Raw genomic sequence first — 24,636 nt, forward strand, 5'->3', positions numbered from 1 at the left:
TCTAAGTTCCGCAACAATTGAAGGTTCTAAAATTCTATGTTGAATTCAATGAACCCAGATATTCTTTAGAAAGTTCATTTCTCAACATTCCCGTCACACCGGTGTGACGGTACTCCTTTAAGGGTTAAACAATTTTAAGAACACTGAAACTATAGAATGTTTGTGTAGAATTCTAGAAAGAGCCAGGAAAATAATTCACTCTCTGCAGAACGGCATTGTCTTAAAGAATTCACTCCTCAACAGGTGGAGTTTTTCCGGGGACAATGTAATCCCTTCTAATATAGTTGACATATGTAAGTCACTTTGGACAACAGTGTCTGCTAAATGAATAAATGTGAATTGAGATGTGCTCAATTGCAGAGGCTTCAGTCAACAGATTTATATGGCTGGATGCTTTGCTCTGCAGGCCCTGGTTTGCTCATGTGGCATCTTTCAGGGTGCTGATAGAATGATTACACTGGGGCCTTTGGTCTCAGGAAGAGGTAGGAAGCTGAAAGGACTTGTGCGGGGAGATATGGTAACCATGAGAGTGACACAATGACACAAAAGATCTCTTTGTTCCGGATGTTCACTAACAAACCCTCTCAAAGGTGAACGTTCAAGTTCATGTTCTTGAGCAACAAACAGGGCTTAACAACCGGATAGAATTCTCTACCTATTCCAGGTTCCTCAGTAAGCTAAAAGTGCAGTGCAGTCATTTTGCGTTTGAATGGCTTCAAACTCATTCTAACACACTTATAATATGGAGACTTTGCCAATGCGCACCTGGAATGCTTTGATGTTGCACTATGTAATGTGTTTGATGGGGTAGGATCATGACCTTTTTAGACAGTTTTTGACTAACTTGGTAGTCATAACATAAAAATCTATTCTTCTATTGTATTGCTTTGAGCAACTATTTGCATCAAAAGAAAACATCTATCCCTTTAATGTTATTTTTATTTCACTAATGTGAAGATAGCCTGTGACACTGTCACCTGCACTCTGTCGACCATGTTACATAATGCACATAATGCAATTATGCACATAATGCAATTAAATTTGCTGCCGCTAGGGTGTGTCTAGATTTCTAGGCCATTGGTTCCCAAAGACTGGGTCGCGACCCACGGTTGGGTCGCAGGAGATTTTATTTGGGTCGCCAGCACATTTATGTTGTGTAATAGGCCTAACTTATACCATTTAACCATGCATAATGCAAGCTTGTTATTTCCCAATTATGCTGTGGGTTGTACGTAATAGTGTTGCCCTTTTTAACCACTTTGTGGATGTCTCGCTTCCAGAACACTTGTTTTGAGATCAGGCTGTCCAGAAACACAGACCTTTACAGTCTGCAGGTCTGACCACTGTGTATTAGGATCCGCTTTTTCATTTGTGAGACATGTATGAAACTGAATGCTTTGAGCATCCTCAGTTAGGACCTGTTGATAGACTGTTTGCTAATGATGTTGCAACACACAATTTTGTGAAACCAGTGAAAAGGTATGTTTACAGTCCAGGAATGGAGCGCAGAGCTAGAGGTAAATAGCCTGATACTGGAAGCTAATTCACATCTAGTGCCAAACATGGTCTTACAAACAGATCTGTCTGGAAGACATGCAAACTAAACACGGTTCCATGTGCATATGAGTGTAACATTTATGTGCTTTTTTTATTCTTTGATCCATGTGATGGAATGCATTGCACTTTTTCTGTTTCTCTGGGTGGGGGGTTCTCTTTTTTTCTGGGTGCTTTATCTGTGTTGGGTCATTAACAAAAGCAAACTGAGCAAAGCAAGTGGGCCAAAACATTTGAGACCCCGCTGCTAACAAACACAGCTGCAGTGGGTGGGCTGGGTCTGTCAGACAGTCTTACAGAAGCATATTTGGGATTAGGCCTATTTATTTTGTACACAGCCTGTACAAACAAGTTACATTTATATTTTGTCATTATAGGGTGTACATGTAACGGAGGGGAACTGAGGTAGCGTGCTAGTTGCCCGTGTAAATCCTCACACCCCTAAACTTAAGAACGCTTCTAACTGCTGAGCTGAAAGCCTGGGCTTTTAGCTCAGTGGTTAGAGCGTTTGACTCCCATCCCGGTGAGTGTGGAGGTGTGAGGCCGTGAGCGGCGGACGAATTACGACCTCGGTTACATACACAGGGCTCTTTGAATGTAGCCTGCATTTCTTCTGTGCCCACTATGCTTTTAGAGCACCAACTACCCATGACTTCAAGCTGATTTGAATGTATACCCCTTTTCTCTTTAAATTACTTATCCCAAACCTACAAGAAATATTGCCAGCTTTTGTCATTAAACTGGCTTGTACAACAGCATTTTGTGGTGACTTTTGTCTTTTTTTATATGTAGTACGGTGTGGAATCTATGGAGAATGATTCATTCCAATGCACTGTACCTGAACAAAGTTGGTCAAAGTTACAAAACGGCCAACGTTGATATTTAACCTACACAAAAAAAAACATAAAATAACCTGTAGTCAGGATACAGTCAACTGTTGTAAAAGACACATTGATCTCTGCTGTTAATATGTCATTGACACAATTGCTGATGATAACCCTCAGCTCGGTCTCAAAGGCTGCCCACGGACAGGCTTTTGTTTCCAGGGCCGACCTCAGTAACCCAGCACACTATGTTTGGATTCCTGAGGTCTGGCAAAGCCCTTTGCGCCACTGTTCTCTCAGGTCACAACTAGATAGATAGATAGATAGATAGATAGATACTTTATTGATCCCCAAGAAGAAATTCAGGAGGGTTGCCGGTTCGAACCCCGACCAGTAGGCACGGCTGAAGTGCCCTTGAGCAAGGCACCTAACCCCTCACTGCTCCCCGAGCGCCACTGTTGTTGCAGGCAGCTCACTGCGCCGGGATTAGTGTGTGCTTCACCTCACTGTGTGTTCACTGTGTGCTGAGTGTGTTTCACTAATTCACGGATTGGGATAAATGCAGAGACCAAATTTCCCTCACGGGATAAAAAGAGTATATATACTTATACTCTCTCTCTCTCTCAGTAGTCAAATGGAGATTTTGCATAGCAGAAATCTATGTAACCTATGCCAAGGCTGCCGGGACACTGTTGGAAGTGAAGGGTCATGTTGAAACATCAGTGTCACTTATAGACAACCATCCAAAGGCTGACACAATATCCCACCCAAACTCTCCTTACTCAATGCAAACCATCTTCGTCAAACTCCCCAGGGCCAGAACTATGATTCACAGCAGTTTTGGCATTCACAAATATCCCCAATGTCCCACCCCAACTCCCCTGACTTCTCATCACCATCCCCACCAAATCATCTGAAGTTCCTTCGCAAATATGCAGAGGCTGCTACCGAATGGCAGCCTTTTTCTAGCCCAAAAACAGCTCCCCCAGTTAATCACCATACAGTGTCTTTTACTAACCCGAAACCTTCAGCTGTTTTCACAACTCTTACAGCATCCAAAAGTGCAGAGCACCTCTGCCCCTCCCACCCCATTCAAAAGGATTTCTGAAGACTAGCAGCAGCAAGAAACAAATCATGACTTTAAATGCAGTATAATATGTTGTGAGTCTTTGCAATAGAAATGGTACTGACTGTAGATTTTAGAACAAGCCGGGAGCCATACTGTAGAATAGAATAGAATATACTTTACTGTCATGCTTGCATGAAAATTATCTTTCTTTGGTCTCACTGATAGGAATAGTATAAAACACATAGGAAACATAGAGTAGACATATTCACTCCATTACACACAGACATATATCCACAGGACTAACACATGTTATGTGTTACATTCATTATTATCTGTTCCTGTCTTGACAGAAATAGAAGGATTGGGTGCATAGCTTAAAGGGTAAACCACTCAAATGTCCTACCTGTACAACAATAACTTCAGAATTCCTCACCAGATCACATAACCTCTACACTTACAATAAAACTAGTGCTTATGACTATCGAATCATTTTCAAACACGTCATGTTTAATTAATGATCTTATTTGCACATAAACTTGATCTGTTTACTTTTAACGGAAATAATATGGTTGGATCAAGTGTGTTACTACCCTCCTTGAATCAGCTCCTCAATAACTTCATTGCTATCGCACTTTTGGAATATGTGATGGAGAGTACTCCTCAGTTGTCATTTAGAGAACAATTAAGTTGTTACAGTAGGTGGGTGCCTGTAAATTTATCATCTGGTGTTGGAATTTGTCCACTTTTTTCCACACAAGTCCTAAGCTGAGATTGTATGGAGTATCATGTTGTCTGTTATTCTTTTTCTACCACTCCATTGTTGTAGCTCTACTTTGGTCATTGTGTCAATGAATAAATGATCCCATGGCATCATGGCTGCAAAACAGTCCATAACAACTGCAGCCTTTCCCTGCTTCTCGGAGTGGATACTCAGCTACTGCCATCTAGTGGTGTAGAGCTCTATTCAAAGCTGACTTTGGCAGCTCAGCCCTTGGCTGAGTGCACCATGCTTTTCCCAAAGCCGGGGCCTCTTGTCATGTGTAATAAAGCTCTGATATAGCCACTGAGGGGGTTGAATTGCCCATTTGCATGAGGCCACTGGGTTCTGAGTGAAGACTGAGTTCACGATCGAGGTCTGTGTTGATAAATGTGGTCCCAGTGTGCAGGTTCAGTACTGATAGGAATCGTCTGGCCTAGGCTTGTTGAAAGCTTGAGATCCCTGTGGGTTAGCTGTAGTGTATTTCACTTTTTGCAAAATTCTATTCCATTGTTTTTCTCCATCCAAGGATTTGTATTAGGCTACTGTGCATATTGGAGTGCATCACCATAACAGAGGCATTCTTTTTTTCTCTCCCTGCCAGTCAAAGGACTGTACATTTTAAGATCCATTGCTTCCAGGCTGAAGCTTCCATCATATTGTATACTTTGTATGGGTAGCCTACTGGATAAATGGGTGGGATGCACCAGATATATGACTACTATAAAATGTATGTTGACAGCATTCTGATAAAGGGATACAACTTCACAACTTTAACCTGGATGTGTGTTGTTGTGAAGGTACGGAATGCACAGCTTCTCCAGTCAGTTGGTAACCTTCCAGATCTAATGTTGCAGTTCGTTATCACGTTATCATGTTACCAAAAAAAAATCAAAGCAATTCATGTGGTCCTAAAGATAAAGTAGGCCTAGGTCTACGACCAGTTGAATCAATAGAGGTGACCCAATGAACATCATAAGGCATTCAAGTTCCCGATGTGGACCGAGATACGAAAAAAAAAAAAGATCCCATCCACTCCGCTAAACTCTAACGCAACCAGTAGGGGGCGATGAGATAACTTTCCCTCCCTATATTTGTGGTCTTGCAGGCTTCGGACAAATCAAGATGGCTACTGTTAGGCGAGCTTGAGAGACGTTCGTGTAAAACGATGAACGTATTTTATTATACTTTCAGGCGTTTCCAGCGAATCAGCCAAAAAAGACTCTGTTTGTAGTTAGCTTTCTAATCTGGTAAGTAACTGGTTTCATTTTGTTTACTGTTAATAGCTATGGTCAGGTGACTTATTTCCGCCCGCGTCCCATTTTCGCCCTCTACGTAATTTTCCTACCAGAACCTATGACCAGAACCCGTTTAACTCGTTTATCTACCAACAGAGCCCGTTTAGACATTCTCTGCAACCAGGACGACGGATTCCGAAACAACGTAAGATCGCGCCCCAAAAGCGTATTTCATCTTGGACTAAAAAATCAAAATACAGTCTAGAAGTGCTGTAGCCTAGAGAAAGGGGACCGCCACCCTTATTAGACATTCTCTGCCGCCACTCTCGGGAAACTTCCGGTTTCTGAACTGGTTGCAGTTCCACGTGAGGGCGCTCACGAATTAAGTACAGAATGAATGGAGGTCTATGGAGCTGTACCCCTCAAAAACACATTTCTTGGGATATAATTTTTTTTGTCTAGAAATGTCAACGTTGCATTCGAAAGACGGGCAGAGAAAATACACACCGCTGAGTATTACGATACGATAGCCTACACAAAGTCTCTCCTTGTGTTAATGAATGTGACGGGTTCTAATTGCTTTTTATCGTTCTAAAAATCGCTCTGAAAGTGATCCCCAACGATATCGTTCTTCGAGGTGGCCTGTGACGAGGGCGAGGGGCAAAGAACTCCCCGACGATAACGAACCCGCCAATCAGCAAAAGAGTATTTCTTCTCTCCAGGTGATAATAGGCTATAAATCATGGAATATGATCTGAATTTGGCTAAATATGTAGGTTACAGTTAGGTCTACTACTGGGCTCTCAAATCTGTTTCATGCGCTGTTCACGCAGCAACAACAATAAGAACAACATTTATAATAATAATAATAATGTCAATAATATAATTTTAAGTGTATTGCAAGCAAACTATTAATTTAATTGAATTGCTCCTTATTATTGCTATTCTCCATAATGTAGTAGTAGGGCTGGGAGATATGGACCAAAAGTCATGTCCCGATATATTTAGGTTGAATATCGATATACGATATATCCCGATATTTTTTCCACAAAGTTAGAGCTGTAAAATGAAATGTTCAGTCAAATAATTATGTTATTGAAAACTCACTACTCAAATAACAATAAAATGTAAACATAAAACTGGAGTGCTTTTTTTTTAATCAAAGCTCCGTAAGGTGCACATTTAAATAAAAAAAAATATCTTAAATAAAAATAGCCTATAAAATAAAATAGGCCAATCTTTTTCTGAAATAAATATATTTATATGAGAAAAGTAGCGTGCAGTTTCACAGCAGTGCAGAGAGGGGAGCAGTGCAGAGAGCTCCGGTCAGCTGCTTGCATGGAGCAAGGATCAAGGCACAAATTTGAACTATATCGACAGGGTTCTAAATTAACTTTTTTGATCACCAGCCAATGTGGCTGGTAAATTTCAAAAGTTATAGCCAATCAGAATTTCTAGTAGCCAATTTTTTTCCGGTGAAAATAAGAGAATTATGAGTTTATGAGATGAGTGTCACCTAAATGCATTTGATCATTTTATTAACATTTTTGGCATGAATACATACCACAAAATATACACAGAAAGTGCAAATACTTCATTTCATGTTTGGGATGTCTACAGTATCTATCTATTTCTCTGTCGATATCCTCATCCCTTCATTCCTCTTCTCGCTCCCATAAGTCTGTCCCAACCACCGCTGCATTTAGTTTAATCTTAACTTAATAAAAAGGAGATATCATCAACAATACCAAGCCAGCTGGAACCTGCCACTCATTTTCTCTCCATCTTGTGCGTGCTCAGACGCGTTCTTTGGAGTAGCATAGGGCCTACGTTCAAGTTGAATCTTTATAGAGAGATGACCCAAAAAGTATCATCTTTATGTAACATGCTGTTGGTGCATGTTGACATTGTATACTTTCTCTAACATCTAGTGAAAAACAGTTTGCAGTAGCCTACAGCTACTATTTATTGGCTAAATGTTGGTCCCTCCTCTGCCTCTCGGTGCCCTTTGCACAGGGCGTTTTAAAACTGAAAATTTTTGCCTACAAGCATCTCATGTTCCATCTTCAGCTAACTCCATAGACAATATGTAGGCGAAAATTTTCAGTTTTAAAACGATCTCATCATCAGCCCCCCACAAAGGAAATAGGTAGACACAATGCGTTTTACGTTAATGTTTCGTAACGCGTTATGTATTTGTGTCATGTACTTTTTTACTTTACTTTACTGGCTAACTCTTTCCTTTTTCAGTCTATGCTCCCTGCTCTGGCTCCGTTCGTTCTTCTAATTCCTTGTGTTTTCTGGTAGACGCTCTGTTCGTTTCCATGGTCTTTCGCGCTGGTTTAACCGCAAACTGCACGCAGGCAATGGGTGTATGAAACGTCATCACGTAGCATTAAGGCACAGTCGTCATGAAATGTAGAAAGTACTGCCAGGGGATATATTGGTGCGACCGAGAACAGAGCCTTATGTATCATGCATGTAATGCCTCATGCATCACCGGCCCAATTGGCTAGTAAGTTTTTATTAACACCCGCCAAAATGATTTTTTACCCGCATTTGGCAGGTTGGCCGGTGTTAATTTAGAACCCTGTATATCAATATATACGATATGGTCTAATTCCCTATCGCATTTTAAAATATATCGATATATCTTTTATATCGATATATATCACCCAGCCCTATGTAGTAGTAGTTTTTAAATTGTTTACTGTTTTACTTTGTATTGTTGATATTTGTATGTGGCTTTGGACAAAAGTCCCTGCTAAATACCATAACCATAACCTTTCTTTTCCTTTTCTAATTATAACTATAGAAAATGGTACTAAAAAAGCAATGGACAGATGAGGACATGGAGCAGGCAATGGAGAAGGTGGCTGAAGGCATGCCAGTGCGCCAGGCATGTCAGGTTTTCAACGTCCCTCTAGGCTAATGTTACTATTGTTTTGACACTTATACCAATCATTTTGGTAGCTATTGCAATATAACAGACTAAAATGCCAACAGTAATCATTTTCACGATTGTTTTTAAATATGTAGGCTACAGTTAGGCCTACTACTGAGCTCTTAATTCTGTTTCATGCGCTGTTCACGCAGCAACAACAATAAGAACAACATTAATAATAATAATAATAATAATAATAATAATAATGTCTAAAATACTAGAAATTTAGTGTATTGCAAACATTAGACTATTGATTGAATTGACATTGTTCTTTATTATTGCTATTCTTCATAATGTAGTTAAATTGTTTACTGTTAAGTTTTACTTTGTATTGTTGTTATTTGTATGTGCCTTTGAACAAAAGTGTCTAAATACCATAACCATAACCTTTCTTTTCCTTTTCTAATCATACCTATAGAAAATGAGGCTAAAAAAGCAATGGAAAGATGGGGACATGGTGCAGGCAATGGAGAAGGTGGCTGAAGGCATGCCAGTGCGCCAGGCATGTCAGGTCTTCAACGTCCCTCGCAACACCTTGAGGGACCGAGTGATGGGGGTGGTTACCCATGGCTGCCGTACAGGCCCAAGCCAAAAACTCTCAGTGGAGGAAGAGCAAGCTTTAGTGGAGTATTACCAGTGCTGTGCAGACCATGGGTTCCCAATTACAAGGGCCCGGCTCCAGGCATATGCCACCGCGGTGTTGAGGAAGAGGACCAGAAAGCCAGAATTGCGACCATTAGGTGTAAGGTGGTACCACTGTTTTAAGAAGAGGCACGCGGCTATAAGCATGAACTCCGTGAACATTGACCGGTTGAGGTCCACCTGTGTAACACTGGAGCCGGTGATTCACTTCTTTGACTTATTGGAGAAGACCGTGAATGAGCACGGGCTGAGGAATAAACCAGCACAGGTGTATCACTGCGACAAAACCGAGTTGATGTCACAGCGGGAGACAAAACACCCCTCTCTGCAGGCCCCCAGCACAAGAGACCATGTGTCGATCCTGGCCTGCTTCAATGCAGCTGGGGAGGACATACCACCTCTGATAATATATCCCAAGTACTTTCCTGGGGGCCAGTACACAACCGGGGGGCCCCCCAATGCCCTCTATGGGAAATCTCCAGATGGGAACATGGATAGTAAACTCTTTCTACGATGGCTCCAGCACTTCATCCTTCACGCGAGGCAGGAGCGCCCTCTGCTCCTTATTTTTGATGGACACAAGGCCCACCCCTCGCCCCCAGTCATCGAGGCGGCTAAGAGGGAGGGTGTCATACTGCTACATCTCCCCCGACACACCTCCCATGTCCTTCAACCCCTGGAAGTGGGTTTCTTTGGCCATTTAGAGGCAGATTTTGCCACGGTGACTTGCAATCTCAGCCGTTTAAAAAAATCAAACAATAATATTGTGAGTCGGACGGAATTTGCCAAAATTGTCCACCACCCATACCAGCGGGCAAAGGCTAAAGGGGTTGTGGTGAGAGGGTTCAAGAAGTGTGGCATCTTCCCTCTAAGAAGGGCAGCCATCAAATCCAGCCACCTCAGAAGGAGAAAGCCGACCACTGCCACCACCACCACTGGACTGTCCTCTGCACCCCCTCCACCCATAGGCTCCTCCCAAACACCAGGCTCTTCACTTCCCCTGACCCCTTCTCTAAAGCACATGTTGGTGGAAGCAGGGTGGATCCCCCCCATCACTGATGAGGACTACGAGAGACTCCTAGTAAAGAAGAAACAACAGTCCGCAGAGGCAAAGAAGCAGAGGCCCCGACAACGGAGGGAGCAAGCCAACAACATCGCCCTAGAGACCACCAACCCCGTTGCGACCTCCAGGAAAACCCCCAGTGCCCGTGCCCGTGCCTCCTCCCCATCTTCCTCTAACCACTCCAGAGCCATTTCCTCATCCAAGAAAAGGAAGGCCCCAGCACCGGCAGAAGGTACAGTATAGAGTTTTATTCACTATTAATATCTGGGTCAGTGACGTGACATTGCACATCATCAGGTGATGCAACCAGGTAAAATACTAATTTAGACAAAGACAGAGTAGATTAAACACTCTTAAAGGAACACATTGACTTTTTGGGACTTTAGCTCATTCACCGCATTCCCCAGAGTTCGATAAGTCGATACATACCCTTCTCTCTGTACGTGTAGTTACTTGGTCTGGCGCATGTAACACCCACCAACGTAATAACACACCAACGTAATAAAAAACACACCAACGTAATAAAAATCTGCACAAAACGTAATAAATTCCCACCAACGTAATAACTTTTGCCTACTGCCAACGTAATAACCAAATTTCCGACCAACGTTTGCAGAAAGTTATTACGTTGGTGGGAAGTTTAAAAAGTTATAACATTATGGCCATAAAACATGGACCCCCTCACATTTACCATTTACTTATACCTCTACTTATTATTCATCACCATTACAAGGAGCCAAGCAAAGTTACATGGATGTGTTTTTTTGTTATTGTTATTACTTGTCTGAAGGGTCATTCCACGCCAACTCAGCCACCCATGTACATGACACCTCTCAGATTTTGCTGAAAAGGGGTGAAAATATGCCTTACCAAACAAAGGAATCTGAAGTTTCAGGTCAATATCTCAAACGGTTTGCCTGTGCCGTCCATTTGAATATACAACTGATAATCAATTTAATTTTCAATTACATTTTATTTGGAGAGTGACGGGGGCAAGGAAAAACTCCCTTTTATTTGTAGTGTTCTTACACTATTCAACAACATTCTTGTTATTTAGTTCTTTAAAAGTTTGATGGCATTGGCGGAGCGAGGGGGTGGCTTCGGGGGCTCAAGCCCCGAATCTTTTTTCAAAAGCCCCGAATCTTTTTTTTTGTATATGTTTTCAATTTCCAACGATTCTAATTTCTAATTTAGCTTCCCCTTGGTTTCTCTATAAATGTTACAAAATGTAGGCTACTACTGAGCAAATAGGCTATCCCTTATTTTCAAAGCCCAATATTGACAGATAATCTCACCCGATGAGTTTAGGCAATGCCAGAGCCGAGATATAGCGGTTTACGCCATAAACCTGGCAGGAAAGTTCAGAGCGGCGCAGTCAGTTTTAACAGCAAGCCGGTAAGAAAAACTATTGTCAAGACATAATAATAATAATAATAATAATAATAATAATAATAATAATAATACATTTTATTTAGAGCGCCTTTCATGTCACCCAAGGTCACTTCACAAATAAACAAAAACAAAAAGGTTGTAAAATTATAGTCATCTCAAAAAAATAAATTAAAAGTAAAAGTAAAAATCAGTCAGTCAGTCAGTCAGTCCATAAGCCATCTTGAAGAGATATGTTTTAAGTGTGCTTTTAAAGTCAGTAATTGAGTCACAATGTCTCATGTAGTCTGGCAGTGAATTCCACAGCTTGGGGGCTATGTAGCTGAAAGCCCTCTCTCCCTGGGTGCTGAGGTTCACATTAGGGACATGCAGTAGGCCTGCTGAGGAGGATCTCAGTGAGCGGGCAGGAGTGTAGACTTCTAGGAGGTCAGTGAGGTAGGTGGGGGTATAATTGTGTAGGGCCTTGTATGCCAGGAGTAGGACTTTGAAATGTATTCTGTAGGCAACTGGAAGCCAGTGCAGTTGCATCAGTAATGGTGTTACATGACTAGTGGATTTGGAGCCTATAATAATCCTTGTTGCAGAATTCTGAATTAGTTGGAGCCGATGGAGTAACTTGTTAGGGATTCCGGACAAGATGGAATTACAGTAGTCAAGGCGCGATGTCACACGCATTTACAAGGACTTCTGCACTCTGCTGGGTGAGCGCTGGGCGAAGCCGTGCAATGTTCCTTAGATGGAAAAAAGCACTTCGAGACATACTGTTTATGTGCGCACTAAATGAAAGTGTGTTGTCCAGTATGACACCAAGGCTCTTGGCCTGGTTGGAGCAAGGGATGGTGCTGCCATCTATACAAAGGGTGAAAGGTTCCATCTTAGCAAGAGCTGATTTGGAGCCAACCACTAAGAGCTCAGTCTTACTGCTATTCAGCTTCAGGTAGTTTTGTGTCATCCACAAGTTTATGTCATGCAGGCAGGCAGTAATTGCAGCTGGAGGAAGAGTGGCAGTAGGTTCTGTAGATAAGTAGAGCTGGGTGTCGTCAGCATAGCAGTGAAATTGAACACCATGTTGCCTGAGGATAGTGCCAAGTGGGAGGAGGTAGATAATAAACAACAGAGGGCCCAGCACAGACCCCTGGGGTACCCCTCTTGTCACAACACTGCTCTCAGACTTGCAACTCTGTATTTGTACAAACTGTTTCCTTCCAGAGAGATAGGAGGTGAACCACTGGTGAACGCTGCCCCGCACTCCGATATTCGCTAAACGTTCCAGGAGAAGATGGTGGGAGATGGTGTCAAAGGCTGCACTGAGATCAAGGAGAATCAGAATGGAAATAAGTCCATCATCAGCTGCACAGAGGAGGTCATTAGTAATCTTAATCATGGCCGTTTCAGTACTGTGCATAGGACGAAATCCAGACTGGAATGGCTCGAAGAGGTCATTGTCCTTCAGGTGATCCTGGAGTTGAGTTGCCACTATCTTCTCAAGAACTTTGGAGAGAAAAGGCAAGTTGGAAATAGGCCTGTAATTGTTGAAGTTGTCAGAATCCAATCCAAGTTTTTTCAGTGTTGGTCTGACAATAGCAGTTTTAAAGGATGGTGGTACAGTGCCAGAGAGAAGAGAGGTGTGAAATATTGATGTAATCATCGGAGCAATAGATGGCAGGCAGCTCTTAACCAGGCTTGTTGGAAGAGGGTCCAGCTGACAGGTGGAGGAATTGCACTTTTTGATGAGGCCACAGATGGTACTTTCAGCAGGGAGACTGAATTCACGGAGTTCATTGATGGAAGGTGAGCCCAGAGTGCTCAGTGAGTATGATTGTTTCAACTGAGTAATGGAACATTCTAATTGTTGGTGGATTGCCTCAATTTTGGTATTGAAAAAGTTCAGGAAGGCGGAGCAGCGTTCATCAGAGAGTTCCTGGTGGGTGATGTTATCAGGTGGCTTAAGGAGACCATTAACAGTAGAAAAGAGAGCCCTGGTGTTTCCTTGTCCTTCACTGATTATCTTTGCATAGTATGATGTTTTTGCAACACAGAGTGCGTTTTTATACTGATGCAGGTGTTCAGAATACATGTCTTTACATGTACATTAAGACCAGTCTTTTTTGACAGCCGCTCCAGGCGTCGGCCCAAGGATTTCATATGCCGAAGTTCAGGTGTAAACCAAGGAGCAGAGTGCACAAATGAAACAGTTCGCGTTTTCATGGGAGCAAGTCTGTCAAGTGCTGTAGACATGCAGGCATTATAGTGGTCAACTAAATCCCCCAATGAAGTATTAAAAGCAGGGGAGGGATAAGTGGCCATTAGAGAAGTGAGTTCCTCTGGGTCCACCTTTTTAATGTTGCGATATGACATCACACGCTGAACCTTGGACATTAGGCATTAGACAATTAGGCTACTGTACCCCAGAATACAAAAATAAACTTCAGAAAGACAGAAAGTTTGTTGTACTGTATTCATAGTCTCAATGACCGAATCAGTAGATTTACCTGTTGTCAGTTGAGTTTGTTCAATTCATTTATTGTAGGCTAGTAGCCTAGGCAAATATGAAACGGAGATGTAACGTGGCTACCGGCGGGATTTTGAACTTGCATGTTTCATGCATTTTAGGGCAAACAATACCATGGGATTGATGTGTTCTCAATTTGAGGAACGTAATCAATTGCGGACGTGCACAGACAGCTCAGACACAGAGCGCATAATGGCCTAGGCTACTTTCACTTTCTAGAGCAGCGGTCCCCAACCACCAGGCCGCAGGACATTCCTAACCGGGCCGTAGCCTACGACATGAGTTTAAAAAAGAATGCATGCAAACTAAACTAAATTTAATTCGCAATAATGTCACGTTTTTACATGGCATAGGCCTATATGCAGTTGTTTGATTGCACGCATGTTTGCATTTTGCAAGATCTATTTTCTTACGTCTGTCTGTCCCGCCTTCAACACTTTTACATATTGCCTTCAGCGCTGCGCAGCCTCAGGTCAGCTCACTTCACTTGATCAGTTCTTGGCGAACGGTATGTCACACAAAGTTAGCTAAACTGCTAGAATGAGCAACAAAAAACAAGCATCTTTAGCAGGTCACTGGTCAGAGTGTTCGAGAGCCGCTGCAGAGATTTCTTACAGAAAAAAAGTCACCGCTGCACATTTTAGTGATGAGGACTGGGTGTCAAAACTCGCTTACCTGTGTGACATATTCGGGTTGCTTAATGACCTCAACCTGTCACTCCAGGGGAGAATGACGACTGTCTTTAAACTGGCAGATAAAGTCGCTGCATTTAAAGCCAAGCTTGATTTGTAGGGACGACGAGTGGACCAGGGTGTATTTGATATGTTCCAAAAAGTAGTGGGGGTTTTGGGAGAGACTGAGGCAGGGCCCTTTCTCTCGCAGCTGGTGCGCGATCACCTTGTTGCGCTCTCAAATGAGTTTGAGCGTTACTTCCCATCCTTCAAAGATTCACGGCAAACCAATGAGTGGGTCCGCAACCCATTTGTCAATATCCCGAATAGTCCTAACTTGTCAGCGCAGGAGGAAGAGCAGTTGATCGAAATTGCAAATGACGGTGGTCTTAAGAGTGTGTATAAGGAAACCTCTCTGGCGGGTTTTTGGATCAAAACCAAAGCAGAATATCCCGAGATAGCCGTAAAAGCGCTGAAAACTTTTCCCACCACGTATGTATGCGAGGTCGGGTTTTCGGCAATGACTGCAACTAGACAAATTGCGCAATCGACTGGACATTTCAAACACACTGAGGGTGTCACTGTCTTCCATCACCCCCAGATGGAAGCTTCTTGTTGCAGGGAAACAAGCAGGGCTCCCACTGATTATATTCGTAATGCACGTTTAGTTCTCATATTTTGTTCCCATATTTTGTTAAGCATGTTCACACTTATAGATGTAGCTTCAAGTTGTTCAATATTCATAGTTCATATTGTTCAATTTTCAAATAGGAATCAAACCGGTCCATGGTACATAAAAGGTTGGGGACCCCTGTTCTAGAGTGTGCATTAATTACGTAAAAGATGCTTCATACCAAAACAACGATCAAACATTATCAAATGTATCATGACGTGTTGTCACAAAGACTTACTCCAATTAGAAAATCGAAACCAAAATCATGTAAGTGTAAGTGTTCTCTCATTGACACCTGTAGGCCTATAAGGAAAATGCGATTTCAGTTTGTAAAATGTATCCCCCCCTCCCCAACTGAATTAGTCCCCCTATGTGAAGCACTGAAGGGGGGAATTCCCCCCCATTTTGAGCCCTGGATTAAATTTAGCTTCATGTGTTCCACTAAACATTATAACAAGTGGGTTCACAATGTGTGGGGCTGTGCTAAACCTGGCTACTTTGGCCAGAGTTCAAAGTAAAAAATGTATTGTAGCATCCCATCAGGGTTATCTCAGCATAGTATACTAGCCTATAATATACAAACCATAACTAATAAAAAACACTTAATTAACTAAGTGCCTGCTGATCAGATAGGTTATGCCTATAGACCCCTCTTGAAAGACCCAAAGTGCCAGTCAGATATACCTTGAGTCTCACATTTTTAAAGTCTCAATGTGTCCATTAGTTTACACAGAATTCACTAGAAGTCATTATTTAAGGGGCTATTTTTCAAAATGTTCTGCCGGGAGTGCATGCCATAGACATAATATACATGGTGCATGCCCCCGGACCCCCCTAGCATTCCTGTGTGTGACACTGGGCTAAGCCCCCAATGTTTCAAATGACTGGCTCCGCCCCTGTTTGATGGCAGGTCTCTTTCATGGGGGATAAGGGGTTAATCCGTGACAGTCTCAGTATTTAATTGTTTGAGCATAATACTAAGTTATTTCCACTATTTTCATGCTTTATCATCACTAAATTCTACCTGATACATTAGAGATGCACCGATATGGAATTTTAGGGCCGATAACGATAACCGATATGTATCGGTTTGTTGTGGCCGATACAATAACCGATAATATTACTCTTGAAAAGAAAATGTGAAAAGTGATTTGGGGAAAGCATTTAATAAGCATAATTTTATTGCAGTAATTTTACCTACCACCAAATGATGGACAGAACTCATAATAGTCCTCAATAGTATGGCAGTCAACAACATAACAGTAGCCTAGCCCTACAGTATGTGTGGCTCCTTTAAGTGAACCTGACGTCAGTGAATTGCGAGTGAGTGGCTAGAGAGTTTGAATCGTTTTCATTTAGGACTAAACGCTCATAAACGGCTCAGCTTGGAATAAGCTACAGTATAGCGACCAAATCAGAGTTTGTGAGGGAAACTTAGGTTTAGTTTCAACTGCGGGTAACTGAATAAAGCTGCAACTCCTCAGACTGTATCTTATGTCTACTCTGTTGCGCACAACCTGCTGCAGCAGAAATGAAAGGCGTTAGCCCCGAAGGTTTTAATAACTTATTATGATGACCTGTCTGGAACTGAAGCACGAATGGTTTATTCCTAATATATATTAGGTATTTCTAGGTAATAATACAAAACCCAAGCTAAAGTAATGCAAATATAATACTAAAACACAACTTAGAACTAGGCCTACTTATGTACTCGTCCCACTAACGAGTTTGTTTATTTGTTTCCCCGACCAGCGCGGTAAAGTGCAAACACACCAGCACAAGACGGCTCTAGATAGGGCTGAGCTCCGCTCTGTTAAGGTTAAATGGCGGATCATTCACGAGAGGATTTTAAGATGCACAGATTCCCGCACTGGACTATAAGTCGCATTTATTTAGAAAAGTATTTCACAAAATCCAAAACCAAAAACAGAGACTATGTAACTGGATTATTGAGGCCAAAAAGATTACTGTTAATTAAGACGAAGGAGTGAAGGCAGCCAAGAGGAGGGCAGGAAGGTAATTGCAAAGCAAAAGATTCACTGAAAGAAAATGCCATGTGGTACACTAAAATGTGGAGAATACAATGCAATCAAGCATGTTGGGCGAAGTGGAGTCACAAAAAGATGCAGTTTTAGACATGACTGAGGCAAGCCAGGCGATAGGCCTATAGGCCCGACGGTAATTGTAAAGCAATTTACAAAAGATTCACTGAACAAAAATGCTGATATGATACATGAAAATTTAGCTAAAAATGTGGAGAATGCAATGCAATCAAGCATTTTGGGCGATGTGGTGTTACAAGCTGGCAGCAGATTAAATACTCATGATAGAGAAAAAAACGGTTTTAAAAGGACGTGACCGAAGCTGAGGCAAGCCAGGCAATAGGCCCGACGGTAATTGTAAAGCAATTTACAAAAGATTAACTGAACAAAAATGCTAATGTGGTACATGACAATTTAGCTAAAAATGTGGAGAATGCAATGCAATCAAGCATTTTGGACGATATATATTGGCACAAGCTGGCAACAGAACAAATGATCGCTGGCCACCTCCGAGAGAGCACGAGAAAAAAAGATGCGCATTTAAAACCAGGGCCTAAATTTCAGCGCGGATTGCGGGTATTGCGCATAAATTATTACTAAGTATTGAGCATACTAAGTCCCGCAACTCTAGCCATCACAATGCGAGAAATTCCCACATATTTTACAGCGCTGTCTGACGTTAATCTAATAATGCAGCGACCTGAATGCGGGACTATTGACTGGACGGACCAACTCTGACTTCAATTGAACCCCATGCAGAGACACACACACGCGCGCGCAGGACCACTTTAGGTGTGTCTCTCTCTCTCTCTCTCTCTCTCAGCAGGATTTGTAGCCTATAGGTGCTTCTACATCAACCGCTATCGACAGGAAAGGAAAACAAACGTTTAGCGATCAGGAACCGTCAGGAATTTTGCAAACACAGAAGCATGACAGCCTATAATATAACGCAAGAGAACATGGATGTGTTCTCTATTTGAGGAACGTTATAATCGATTGCGGACGTGAACAGACAGCTACAGACACGGAGCGCATAGTAGGCCTACTTTCACTTTCTGTGCATATTCACGTGAAAGATAATTAGTAGCAAAACAGCGATCAAATATTGCATGGCTGTGAGTTTTGTTTTCCAATATTTTCATGCATGTCTAGATAACGGGTGAGGAATGTTTAGGGGACAGACTATCGTAAATGCTCAGCACCTTTATTTGGACCATGGCTTGTAGGCTATTCGAGTCAGCTATAGGCCTTTATTTCTTGCGTTTTACTGTGAGACAGATGCCTATACTTTTCGTTATAGGAGCGGCATACCGGTAGGCTATCAATGGCAATGGTTCATTAAGCTTCATGTATGAAAGAGTGTCGGGATTTCCATCCGCTTATTGCGAGATAAGGCATCCGCTTTCATTCATTCATGGAACATGTGCTGTGCTGGAAGGGAAACCTTATATTCCGTATAGCCAAAGAGGTCTAAGATAACTAAATTTAGGCTATTTTTTAAATTAAAAAAATGCATTATTTACTTTTTTTTATATAAAATTCGTAGGCTGATGCCTGGCAGCAACAATTGTGTTTAAATGTAGGTTATTGCTTCAGCCTCTAGCTCAGAAAGGGGCTGCGTGCGACTGGTATTGAGAGCAAGTGTTGGAGACTCATGGTGTAGGATGATGACTTTTCATTGGCAACAATATTAAACCAACCAACAATATAAATTATTAAGAAGAGCTCCTTTATGAGTTAAATTGAAGCAAAATTATACTGGCTTTTATTTGTCGAATCTGAGGCCTGGCTATAAATAGAATCCCGGCCATAATTTGAGCATTTAAGTATGCAAGTGTGTTTCAGGCATAGCAAGCACTAATCTCTGACTGAAAGTGCACAGAACTTGTGCATTTGAGAGCGCTCTCTTAAGGCTGTAGACGGTGTTTCATGTAGGGTTCATGTCAGTTAATATAAATTAACATTTTAAAACATGTTCAATTATATCATTTTTTTGATATATAAGTCGCACCTGACTATAAGTCGCAGGACCAGCCAAACTATGAAAAAAAGTGCGACTTATAGTCCGGAAAATACGGTATGTAAGAAAGTGATTATATCGATAGCGAATGTCATTATAGTGTTATGATTTATCACCCAGAACAAATAATCTTTTCTGATTGGCTGGTAGGGTGACTATGAAGTGGTAAAAAGTTAATCACCATTCCATATCAATGCTGTTTTGAATGGTAACTATATAACAACCAGAGTAAACAAAGGTTTAACCTGGAAGCAGGCTTCATAACAATAGAATTAACCCTAAACAAGCTACCCACAGTGTACACAGTGCCAACTGGAGAATAAGTGAAATGGCGGCCTTCAAGGTGTCCCAATATACAGAGTGAATGGACTCGGTGGAGGAACCTCCACTCCTGCTGGGCGCCATGGAGCTCTGCCTCTGCCTTGTCCATTACTTCTTTAAATTGGGACACCTTGATTTATTAACAAAACAGAACAGTAAAAAAACACTGCAGATTTTCTGCTTGGCCCCAGTACGAGAAGGCAGTAACACATTGAGTGATTCACAGCTGCTTGGCCCCCAGAAAAAAGGTGATGAAAATAACTAAAGGTAGAAAGACAATGATATCCTGTGCAGTAATCTGCTTGGCCCACACCAAAGGTGTTGAACTATGTAAGGCTAAAACACAATGGATGCCTAATCAACTTTGCATAAAGAGTCTGGGACCTGTCCCTATAAACCAGTGGTCCCCAAACTTTTTCTTCCGAGGGCCAGCTCACTATGCCTGGCTCTAAGAGAGGGCCAGAGACTCGGAGTATATCAACCATAAATAGCTTAGTGCTGTGAACAACAGCAGTCTACCTTAGTTGAATATTCCATTACATTTGATCATAGGCTACTGCAATTTAATACCATTGCTAGCTGTGTTTATGTTGCCACCATGCTATATCAGTGTAAAATGTAGCTCAAATGAAATAATACTAATAAAAAGACTCAAGTTGTGAACAAGCAATATCCTACAAATAATTTAAAGTTATCAAAAGTGCTGGCAAACACATCTGAAATGACCACCATTCTAACTTTCACTCACCTGATGAGAACTTTGTATGAACATTTGAACGTGTGAATAAAAAATAGAAATAATTATCCCAGAAAGTCCCAGAAATATGACTTGAATAGAAGTTAGTTAGTTATTAACGAATAATTGATAAACTTTTAGAGTACTTTGAGCACTGATGCAGTCAGCATAGGCCTCTTACATTGTTTTCAGGTAGGCCTACATTTCATTCCGTTTTCGATGGCAAACGTGAAACAGCGCCAAAACAACCACCAGTGGACAAAAAGAGTATTACATGTGTACTGTTAAGACTCGCCATAGAGAATGAATGGGGAAATTACGGAGGTTATAGTTTGACGATGTCGTACTCCCGTGCGGGCCAGATGCTATATACCACGGGCATGTTTTGGGGGGCCTACTAAAATGAGTTGGCGGGCCGTATTTGGCCCGCGGGCCGTAGTTTGGGGACCACTGCTATAAACAGTGCCTGTCCCTATACTACATTTAAAATCTGTTTACTATACGGTTCTAGGGCTGCTACAAACTGCAATTATGGCATTTATCTAAGTGAAATAATAACAAAACATAACCGCAAGCGGTGATTGTCGGGGTCCAAGCAGTGGCAAGAAGTGCCGCTATTCTGAATGTAATTAGTGTCTACACGGATCCGGTTGGGTGTGGCACCAAGTGAATTAGCATGTTACGATAAAGAAGGAAGTGTAGAAAGTAATTACATTCAGATTAGCGGCAGGTTCAAACTAGGGCTGTCACTTTTGTGAAAAAATCCCGTTCGATTTTTGAGACAAGTGTTCATTGAATCGATTGTAAAATCGTTTTTCTATGTCTAAAGACTATGTCAACGCCAAATATAGGCCAATCCATGGACAACTAACAGTTATTAGGGCGAACGTAAAGAGGGCGTTTGAAGACGCACAAGCAATATTTCTGATGATTTATTGGCGTGAAGTTTCGTGCACAATGACGAACAGGAATGCAACATTCTCGAAAAACAATAAGCAGAGTGGACTGCCATAACATCAGTGAAAAACATTACTGCAGGCTTCAACGTGGCTGTGTTTACGATTAAAAATGTCAAACAAATTTCGCCTATGTAGGAACTCACGGCTGCACAGTTTGCATACCGCTTTGTCCTTCATAGTTTGATCTACCCAAAACCCGAAGTGCTTCCATATCGAACTCCTCAAGTTATTAGGGCTTATCACTTGTCTCGCTCATGTCGCACAGGTTGATCGCGTTGTCCTCCATTTTTTGGCAAAACACCAGCAGCACAGCAGCCGATTGAAACAGCTGTTTCCAGTGGCCGCATAAAATTGGTGGGAATTTTCTTTTTAGCTTTCGCAATGCCTACTGCACTTTCGGAATTCTTTATTTTCTTTTTCTGCTTGTTTGTGGGTTTTGTTACATCTATCTTTTTTATTTGTTTAATTAGTTTAAAATGAAGTGTACATATTTGGTTAAAATCGATTCCCTATTTTACTTTTCTAAACTTGTGTTGGTTGGTCCAATCGATTGTGCAATCGATTTTTGAACATAAAGTGACAGCCCTAGCTCAAACACACCTGGCTCCACAGGGAATAAACTTTCGTGCAACTAGTCCATTGTCCATTCTATACCATTCCTGAAATACGAGCAAAAACGTAAATTTGCTTATTATAGCGCCCCCTATGGACGGAATTAGGTCATTTCTTCTTTGTGAGATCATGCGCTGATTTGGGACTTAACTACATTTGGTGTCTGTATATTACGGTTATGGCTGCAGATATGATTTTGCGGCAGAAACATAATTTCATGAATGGGTTAAAAATCAGAACAAAGCAGAACCCGCAGCTTCGCTATTTGGACCCCTAAAAACACAAGGGGTATGTAGCTTTGCTTGGCTCATGGTAAAGGTGTTGAATAATAAATAAAGGAATAAGTAGATTAAGGTATAAGTAAAGTAAAGGGGACAGGGGTTCCATGTTTTATGGTCATGAGATGGTTTACATGGTGACAATTATTGACAACTATGCACTTACAACTGATAAATCAGTGATTTATTACATTGGTAGGAAGTTAATGTAATAACTTTTAACTTCCCACCAACATAATAACTTCCTGCAAACGTAATAATTATTACATTGGTGGGAAATTTGGTTATTACGTTGGCAGTAGGCAAAAGTTATTACGTTGGTGGGAAATTATTGTGTTGGCAGGATTATTACATTTAAAATGTGCTTTTTGGTGCAGATTTTTATTACGTTGGTGGTTTATTACAATGGTGGGAATTTATTATGTTGGTGGGTGTTACAGACGCACCGACTAACCTAGCTTAGCACAAGTGCCTCGAAGTGGCTGCCTTCATTAACCTACACCTCAATAGTGACAAAAAAATTCCAACATTTTCCTATTTACATGCTGTGATTTGTATAGTTGCAACGTGTAAAGAAAGATAACAATGTAAAAAGAGACACTTCCATTTTGTAGGAATATCCATACTTGGGACTATGTTTACATTCAGGGAAATCAAGGCTCCTTGAGGTTTGAACAAGTAACACCGGAGTTTTTCAGGTGCTGCCTGCAAATCACTTTGCCCAAGTAGCTGTGCTTCGCTGGAATGTGAACATAGTACCAAGTATGTATAAGCTTACAAAACGGCTGTGTCTCATTTGACACTGTTATTTGTACATTGTTATTTTGTTTTGTCAGTATTGGGAGGTGTAGGCCAATGAAGCCAGCCACTTTGAGGCACTTATGATGAGAAGGGTATGTATGAACTTATCGAACTCTGGGGATATGGTGAATGAGCTAAAGTCACATACAAAATACAAACACATTCATATTTGTATTTCAACACATTCATATTCTATTGAACAACATACTTTTTTAAATTTCTAAAGTATTTATCCACATTTTGAATGTAAAGTTGGATGTTGAAAAACCAAATACCTGTCCCTGCAATAAAAAATAAAAAATACCTTTGGTCATGCCACCTATCATCTTTTGGGTGGTACAAATACAGTCTAGAAATGTATTAAAACCCCACTAAATGTTGCATAGCCATTAAGACTTGTTTAAACAGTCTTCCAACTTAAAAAAAAATGCTTACCTTATATGCCAATGACCTATCTAACAATCCAAATTTTAAAATCAGGTCAGAAGAGAAAAAGGAAGTCAACTGGAGGGGGCAAAAAAACACAGAAGACAATGGTAGACAATGGTAAAATGCATTATATATTATAAGAATATAAGGGGGGAAAAAACATGCATGGTAGTGTTTTAATTTGACTTGTCTTTGCCTACTTTTCTGTTAGGTGTCTGTGGGAAGTGCAAAACGATATTTCCGGCAGGAGGCGAAGCCATTGTGATGTGGGTGTGCTGCTCCTTGTGCATGGAGTGGTTCCACTGCATATGTGTGCAGTGGAACCACCAGGACAACGCCAGCGATGAGGAGTTTCAGTGTGAGCGGTGCCAGGTCATGTGCACTGAAGTTACCATAGAGTCATAAGGCTTTGGTTGCCCACAGACAGCTAAACTAATGATAATCACTTCTCAGTTATTCTAAAACGACTTACAATCTCAAGGTATGTTTACGATTAACATTGGCATCATCACAACAGTGATAATATTTTGTGCAGACTTGTCAGATTAATGCAGCACAAAACTAAATCAGGAAACTGACTCAAACATAAGGCGAAATAGAACTATTCAGTTAATTAAGCCTAAATATTGGCAATGCTTTCCTGAGCCTTTAATCTCTCCATATGCCATAAACATATTATTTGTGTTGATTTCTATCAAATCTGCTGTTGAGGCATAAGCTATGATCACTTTTATTTATACATGTTTTCAGCCTGATCATTAGTGGTGACATTGACATATTCAATTGTGTTTTATACAGTATCCTCTGAATAAACAACTTGAGTTGTATCAATGGAGGCTATATATATTATTATTATTTAATCCATTAATTAGGCCTATGTGTAGAAGGTATCTATTTATGTTTTGTAGATTTCAGTGTACCATGTACCATTGCATTTATAAAGTTTCACTTAGCGTCACTAAATGTTATTGAATTAATTTAGTATGTAGAGATTAAAAGATAAAAGTATGAATAACATACAAGCCAAGAGACCTTTAAATGCATTAAAACAACAAAAAAATGATTTAACAGGAAATATACTTTTAAAGTAAAGTTTAATTAA

General features: G+C 41.1%; 1 protein-coding gene across 9 annotated transcripts; it reads left to right on the top strand.

Moving 5' to 3' along the window:
• Positions 1-5,288: 5,288 nt before the first annotated feature.
• LOC121715221 lies at positions 5,289-24,369 on the top strand. Of its 9 annotated transcripts, none has more exons than XR_006033565.1 (6): positions 5,289-5,454; positions 8,258-8,350; positions 8,805-10,323; positions 23,141-23,197; positions 23,586-23,651; positions 23,746-23,805. XR_006033565.1 is itself a non-coding variant. In XM_042100683.1 (6 exons), the coding sequence occupies exons 3-6, from the start codon at positions 8,261-8,263 to the stop codon at positions 23,937-23,939; spliced, it is 1,869 nt and encodes a 622-aa protein (XP_041956617.1). In that variant the 5' UTR covers positions 5,291-5,454; positions 5,599-5,647; positions 8,258-8,260; the 3' UTR covers positions 23,940-24,369. The 9 variants fall into 9 exon arrangements, 8 of the variants coding, with proteins under 8 accessions (XP_041956622.1, XP_041956623.1, XP_041956617.1 ...); XM_042100683.1 differs by lacking the exon at positions 23,141-23,197 and adding an exon at positions 5,599-5,647 and having other exon boundaries at positions 5,291-5,454; positions 23,746-24,369; XM_042100686.1 differs by lacking the exon at positions 23,141-23,197 and adding an exon at positions 5,599-5,647 and having other exon boundaries at positions 5,292-5,454; positions 8,258-8,341; positions 23,746-24,369.
• Positions 24,370-24,636: the final 267 nt, after the last annotated feature.

The sequence above is a fragment of the Alosa sapidissima genome, chromosome 8 (genome assembly GCF_018492685.1).
Source record: "Alosa sapidissima isolate fAloSap1 chromosome 8, fAloSap1.pri, whole genome shotgun sequence".
NCBI lineage: Eukaryota > Metazoa > Chordata > Actinopteri > Clupeiformes > Clupeidae > Alosa > Alosa sapidissima.